The 7,935-nt window shown below is 42.0% G+C and overlaps 1 protein-coding gene across 1 annotated transcript; it reads right to left on the bottom strand.

Annotated features, from left to right (window-relative positions):
- Nucleotides 1-1,430: 1,430 nt before the first annotated feature.
- On the bottom strand, nucleotides 1,431-1,856 carry LOC119801612 (60S ribosomal protein L23-like). The gene has a single exon (XM_038312196.1). It carries the CDS (start codon nucleotides 1,854-1,856, stop codon nucleotides 1,431-1,433), a length of 426 nt encoding a protein of 141 aa, XP_038168124.1.
- Nucleotides 1,857-7,935: the final 6,079 nt, after the last annotated feature.

Below are 7,935 nucleotides of genomic sequence, written 5' to 3'. Positions count from 1 at the left end.
CAAAATTAATTATGGGGTATGATAAACAATGTACTTATTTTACAAAGTTATTGCTTCCTCAGGGTAATTGGGTAAATAATACTTCACCCCCTCAACTGGTCCAAGTTCTGAGAATAAGTGACTATTGAGTGGTCAGAACTAAAGAAGACATCTACCCACATGTCAAAGCTCAGTGGACATCACAGAAAAGGAGACTGTGGAATATTCCTTTACACTGAGTGAATATATGTCACTATTAGCTAATAAACAAGCTGACTTGTTTCAATAGCTGAACGAAATAAAGTTAGGCAGGAAAGTCAAACTAAGAACAATGGGAAGGAGGGCAGAGTCAGGGGAGATGCCAGAAGATGCAGAGAAAGCAGGATATGTAGGAAATGAGGTAACAAACTATGAGCTATGAGGCAAAGCACAGATAAGAAATATGGGCTAAGTTATAAGAGCTTGTTAGTAACAAGCCTGAGCTATTGGCCAAGCGTTTGTAATTAATATAAGCCTCAGTGTGTTTATTTGGGAAACAGCCGCTGGGACAGGAAATTTCTACCGACAGGAGGCAGAAAGAATAGAAGAACTATAGGATATGTCTTCCGGATATGGCATGATGTTACCTTCATGATTTCCTGGTGTCTGTGGTTATCTGCAGTCTGTGGACCTTCCAACACGGATGGCGGAGGAGCTCTTGAGGCTCACTAGCTGAGGGGCTATTGGTCCTTAGTGGTTGCTGGGGAAAGCAGAGTCAGTTTTCTTCAAGGATTTGGCCACTGGTTAGCTTCCCAGTAAGGAACCCCACACTCATGCTTCTGCAAGCCGCTTGTCAGCTTTACCGCAGAGCTACCAAGGGAAGCAGAATGAAGAGCAGTGCTTGCTACAGGCACTTCCGGAGTGGCACAGGAGTCCCGATATGAGCAAGGTTCTCCTTTAACATCAGGCAAACCGCTGTTAAGAAAAGAGGGCAAGGGCTGTATAGACGGCAGGGCAGCTAAGAGCCCTTGCTCTTCTTACAGAGGACCTGGGTTCTGCTACCAGCACCCACATGGAGGCTCACAAATTCCCTTAACTTCATTATGAGGGGATTCAAGGTCCTTTTCTGGTTTCCTAGGGCACCAGGCACAGTGCATAGACATACATGCAGCAGGCAAACAGTCATGCACATAAAAGAAAAAAAAGCAGTTTTTTTTTCCTTTTTCTTAACCTCTGAGATGGCTCAGGGGTTAAGAGCATTGACTGCTTTTCCAGAGGTTCTGACTTCAATTCCCAGCAACCACATGGTGGCTCACAACCATCTATAATGAGATCTGGTGCCCTCTTCTGGTGTGCAGGCATGCATGCAGACAGAACACTGTATACATAATAAATAAATAAATAAATCTTTTTTTTTTGAAGGTGTCAAGAAAGCCTTTTTAATGAATCTGTTTTACAAATACACTGGAGAGTCATGCAACGCTGCCAGCATTCGCTGCACTCCTGGGCCACAAGTCTGCACACTCCTTTGCAACTGGACCTGTGATAGCAGAACCTTTCATCTCGCCTTTATTGTTTACTATGACCCCTGCATTGTCTTCAAAATAGAGAAACACCTCATCTTTTCTTCGATACGACTTTCGTTGTCGAATTACAACGGCTGGATGGGCCTTTCTTCTTAGCTCCGGTTTGCCTTTCTTCACCGTGGCCCTCACCGTGTCACCCACACCAGCAGCAGGAAGTCTGTTCAGTGGTCCCCTGATTCCCTTCACAGAGAGGATATACAAATGTTTGGCTTCTGTATTGTCAGCACAGTTGATGACAGCTCTTATTGGAAGACCCAGGGATGTCCAGAATTTTGCTCCGGAGGACCTACCACGTCGTCCTCGCTTTGACATCTTGAATGCCTGGATAAACAAATCTAAAAAAAAAAAAAGCAGGGAAGCAGGAAATCCTTGTAGTAATGGAGTCTACAATGCCTGGGAGCACAGTGGCAGCGATGGAGGTGGTGAGAAGTGACTGGACTTTTGATGTGTTGATGGTAGAACCAACTGATCTGATACACATGGAAAGGAGGAGGGGAGAAGGGGAGGAGGGGAGGAGGATAAGAGGAAATGTGGGGGATAATGAACTCATTAATCTACAAATACTTTTTTTTAAATATTTATTTATTTATTATGTATACAATATTCTGACTGCATGTGTGCCTGCAGGCCAGAAGAGGGCACCAGACCTCATTACAGATGGTTGTGAGCCACCATGTGGTTGCTGGGAATTGAACTCAGGACCTTTGGAAGAACAGGCAATGCTCTTAACCTCTGAGCCATCTCTCCAGCCCTACAAATTCATTTCTTTTTTTTTTTTAAATATTTATTTATTTATTATGTATACAATAGTCTGACTGCATGTGTGCCTGCAGGCCAGAAGAGGGCACCAGACCTCATTACAGATGGTTGTGGGCCACCATGTGGTTGCTGGGAATTAAACTCAGGACCTTTGGAAGAGCAGGCAATGCTCTTAACTATTCATTTCTTAAATGATGACACTTCTCCCAACAATCTTTGTCCTCAGGGTTAGGGACATTATTAGGGGTTGGTATAGAGTTGGTGGTTATAAGTAGTATAGGTTGGAGGTGGAAATGAAGTAGGCTCAGGAATCTCTCTTGGAGAAAAAAAAAGGCAGAAGGGGAATGGGTGGGATTGGATAATAGGTAGATTAGTGTGAGCTTACTCACACTAATAATAATAGTGAGTAATAGTGAGATTACTTGTGAGCTATTATTTATAAACAATTTACATTAGTATAGATTCTTGTATATTGATACAAATTCAAATTATATTTGTTATATTGAATATGCTCCTATTTCTGTTTACAATATTTCTGCATCTGCACAAAGCTACTTTGTCATAATATACGCATGCATGTTTCTACCTCAACTTAAGATATTTTGTATATTGATGCAATTTTAGGATATATTTACCACACTGTACTATACATTTCTACCTCTGATCAAGATACTTATATATTGTTTACATTTTAAGGTCATTGTCCTCATTTGCTGCACATTTGTTTAAATATTGCTTAATTTTTTTATTTTTTTATTTTTATTTTTATTTATTTTTTTTTTTTTGGTTTTTTTTAGACAGGGTTTCACTGTAGTTTTAGAGCCTGTCCTAGAACTAGCTCTTGTAGACCCGGCTGGCCTCGAACTCACAGAGATCCGCCTGCCTCTGCCTCCCAAGTGCTGGGATTAAAGGCGTGCGCCACCACCGCCCAGCTGCTTAATTTTTTTAATATGAAGCCTTAGTCTTTCAGCTATATAGGTATTAAGAATTACAGGTCAATAGTCATTCATACTTGTCATACTTATAGACTAATCAGATTCTTTAGATGCATAGAAATTGTATTCTGCATAGATAGGTAATCTTTAACCACTCAAAGAACTGTAGAATATAGCATTTAAACAACTTAGGGTTCTGTTGTCGTGAGACATGATTGCTCCTGGCAGCACTGATCTATTCCCAAGAGAATGTTGGCCACGGAAGACACTCCACTTGGAGATTTTATTCTTTTTTTAATTTTTTTTTTATCAAGACAAGGTTCCTCTGTAGCTTTGGAGCCTATCCTGGAACTAGCTCTTGTAAACCAGGCTGGCCTCAAACTCACAGAGATCCACCTGCCTCTGCCTCCCGAGTGCTGGGATTAGAGGCATGCTCCACCACTGCCCAGCGAGCTTTTATTCTTCTTGGCAAAACTGGCCTTTGGGCAAAAACTGCCCCTGCCTTGTCCACTGATAAAATGCACGATATCTAGACTGGACAAGCAGGATACAAGAAAAAAGACTGTCAAACCTTGCTAAGACAGGGTAAAGCTTTTTTTTTTCTTTCAAAAGTCCTGCCTCTGAAAAAGGTCTGTCAGTTTCTCTAGGCTTTAGACAAAGTTGGTTGCCCCAATATTACAAATGAGACTTTGGGTGATTACCCAGGTAGCCAGCTGTCTCTGTCATTTCTTGCACATTTTGGAAGTTGCTTGATTGTGCTTCCTGCTTACTCAAGTAATAGTATTTCCCTCCTCAGGTCTAAGATAGGGTTAAAGATTATATTAGTCATAGTTACTTTCCTCTCATGACTTAGCCAAGCTGTTTTTAATATAAGACATAGAGTCCTTAGAATAGGATAACTATTAAAACATGTAGCATATGTTTCTTGTTTGATGTTGTTCATGCTGGTTGTAATTCTAATTTTAATATATGTTTTTGCCTCTTCTTTTCTCTGGAAAATACTTGATATTTGTTCTTATTGTATATAGTTTTGTATTAGACTTAGAACTCTCTCTTTTTTAAAAAATATTTATTTATTTATTTATTTATTTATTTATTTATTTTTGGTTTTTTGAGACAGGGTTTCTCTGCAGCTTTAGAGCCTGTCCTGGAGCTAGCTCTTGTAGACCAGGCTGGTCTCGAACTCACAGAGATCTGCCGGCCTCTACCTGGGAATTGAACTCAGGACCTTTAGGAAGAACAGGCAATGCTCTTAACCACTGAGCCATCTCTCCAGCCCCTAGAACTCTCTTAATTAGACAAAAGGGGAGAGGTGCTGTGGGGACTACTTCAGTCAATAGCCTTTAAGATACCGGCCCACTTTGGGCATGGTCTCATGCACTGTAAATGCAGATGAAAAGATTGTATGGGCCTCTTGGCTGCTGGATTCAGTTCCAGGTCCCATTGCATGCAGAGGAATGCAGATCATTACCCTTTCTGTGAGTTTATCATCAAATAAATAAACCTTTGTTATACTCCATTCTGGGCTATTGTGGAACTCTTTTGTACACCAACATACAACTGTACGCCTACATGAAGTTACATTGTGCACCACATTTTCTTTACCCATTAATCTGTTGATAGAGTTCTAAGCTGGCTCTGTTCCCTGGCTCTTGTGAACAATGCAGTAATAAATACAGATGCTCAACTATCTCCGTGGTGTCCTGACTCAGAGCCCTTCAGGTATACACACAAAGTCGGCAGAGCTGGATCATATAGCAGCTCCGTTACAAGGCTTTGAGTAATTTTTACATCGATTTTCATAGTGGCTGTACCAGCTTACGTTCCCACAGTCAGTAATTAAAGATTCCTCCCCCGAGGTTGGAAAGACCGTTCAGTGTTCTTGCAGAGGCTTGAGCTTGGATCCTAACACCCTCGTCAGGCGCCTGGCAAACACCTGTGATTCCAGCTCTAAGCGAACTGGACAGTCTGGCCTCCGGGGCACCAGGCCACAGTGCTCATATCAACACAGAGACACACATATTTCTTTCCCCACACCCCAGCAACATTTGTTGTAAATTGTTGTCTTTTTTTATTTTATTTCATTTCTTTTTTTTTTCTTGGTTTTTTTGAGACAGGGTTTCTCAAACAGGGTTACACAGAGAAACCCCATCTCAAACAAACACAAAACAAAACAAAATAAAAAGAATATCTACATCAGCTTAATGGACTGTCTTTCTTTCCTTGGGCTCTCAATTTGTGGATGTGTTTGCCATAGAGGTATATTTTTTGGAGACAAGAGACAGTTGGATCCAGTTTTTCCAACTCGCCAGAACTGGGACTGGAGACCTGCTCGAGAGTTAAGAGAGTGTACTGTTCTCTCAGAGGATCTGAGTTCAGTTCTTAGCACCAACTGGGCACTCACCACAGGAGGATCTGGTCTCTGAGTGTGCCTACACTCATGTACATACCCACAACAGACATCCACACTCCTGTGAGTACCCTTGCCTATACTGTGAGTACCCCAGCAATACTTCTGTGAGTACCCCTAGTTATACTCCTGTGAGTACCCCGAGCAATACTCCTGTGAGTACCCCAGCTATAATCCCGTGAGTACCCCCAGCAATACTCCTGTGAGTACCCCTAGTTATACTCCCGTGAGTACCCCCAGCAATACTCCTGTGAGTACCCCTGCCTATACTCCTGTGAGTACCCCCATGAGTTCACTGGTTCACCAAGTCGGATTCCCGAGTTATCCCTGCTTTGCCCTTTCATCAGGTCCTTTTCTGGGGTGAGTAGACAATTGTTCTCCCTTCCCCAGGAGGAGTATCACTCTCATAAATAACCATTCTTTAGGTACTCCTGTGTGTCAAAACAAACTGTGATGAATTAGACTCGGAGATGCAGAAATGGAAGACCGAAGCCAAGGAAACATGAGAACAGCAGCATGCCTCACTGTAAGTGAGTACAAGATGCGCTTTCACTGGCTGCCTCGGGTGCCCGGTGCCATGCCTCCTTGGTCACGATTAATGGTTTACCCTTAAAGTTTAAACTAATGAGCCGGGCACATGCCTTTAATCCCAGCACTCGGGAGGCAGGGGCAGGCGGATCTCTGAGTTCGAGGCCAGCCTGGTCTACAAGAGCTAGTTCCAGGACAGGCTCTAGAAACTACAGGGAAACCCTGTCTCGAAAAACCAAAAAAAAAAAAAAAAAAAAAAAAGTTTAAACTAATGACTCAGAGGCTAAGAGCACTCAGAACTCTTGCAGAGGGCCCGAATTCAGTTCCCAGGATCTATGCAACAGCTCAGAACTCTGCAAGGTCAGTTCCAGGGGATCTGAATCTGTCTCTGGGCTCATCTGGCATCCATGCCCAAGTGACATAAAGACATAATCGCGTAAATAAATTTGAAAACTCTTTTAAAAATTGTGATGGTTCACGGGTTAAAGCCACTGGATGCTCTTGTAGAAAACTCGGGTTTGATTCCCAGCACCCAAATTGCAGCTCACAACCCCCTGCAGCTCCAGCTCCAGGCCATTTGAGAACTCTTCTGGCCCCTGCTGGCACCAGGAATACAAGTGGTCCATGACATACACACAGACAAAACACCCGTACATATAAAATAAAATAGAAATTTTAACATTCGAAAATTGTGAGCCAAAATAAATCCTTCCTTCCTTAAAAAAAAAAAAAGAAAAGACAGAAGGAAGAGGAAGATAGGTTGAAGTAGAGTTTACACTCAGGCTATTGTTATTAATACAAGTTTTTAAAATTTGTTTTACTTTATTTATTTGTTTATTATATTTAGTTTTGCTGCCTTCATGTATACCTGCAGGTCAGAAGACGGCACTAGATCTCATTACAGATGGTGTGAGCCATCATGAGGTAGCTGGGAATTGAACTCAGGACCTTTGGTAGAACAGTCAGTGCTCTTAATCTCTGAGCCATCTCTCCAGCCCCTTAAAATTGTTTTTAATGTTTTATATATATATTTATATATAATTTTTATTTTAAAAAGGTTTCTCTGTATAACCCTGGCTGTCCTGGAACTTGCTTTGTAGACTAGGCTGGACTTGAACTCACTGAGATCTGCCAGCCCCTGCCTCCTGAGTGTTGGAATTAAAGTTGTGCACCACCACCACCCTGCATTAATGCAAGATTTTCACAAGCACATTTTTACCCTTCTCAGTTGTACAATTGACCTCTGAACAGCTGCCTTGATAACTTGTATAATTTCAAATTTTTTTTCTTTTTTAATAAAGATTTATTATGTATATAGTATTCTGCCTACATATATCCTATACACCAGTAAAGGGCACCAGATCTCATTACAGATGGTTGTGAGCCACCATGTGGTTGCTGAGAATTGAACTCAGGACCTCTGGAAGAGCAGTCAGTGCTCTTAACCTCTGAGCCACCTCTCCAGCCCTCAAATTTTTTTTCTTACTGGATCCTGAGTTAGATATGAATGCTTTGCATTTTGATGAGAACATACTATAGGCATGTGTGTGTGTGTGCGCACACACACACACCCCTCTGAAACAAAAAAATCTGTGAAACAAAAATTGCTCCTTATTTCCAGGGATGCAGCTTTTTGTTTGTTTGGATTAAGACAGAGTCTCACTGTGCAGTCTTGGTGGCTTGGAGCTCCTCTCTGTGTAGCTCTGCCCACCTGTGCCTCATTCACAGAGATCGACCTGCTGCTAACCCCCAAGTGCTG

Source organism: Arvicola amphibius, chromosome 15 (assembly GCF_903992535.2).
Source record: "Arvicola amphibius chromosome 15, mArvAmp1.2, whole genome shotgun sequence".
NCBI classification, from domain to species: Eukaryota; Metazoa; Chordata; class Mammalia; order Rodentia; family Cricetidae; genus Arvicola; species Arvicola amphibius.
The sequence above is the reverse complement of the archived record's forward strand: the minus strand, read 5'-3'. Positions and strand labels throughout refer to the sequence as shown.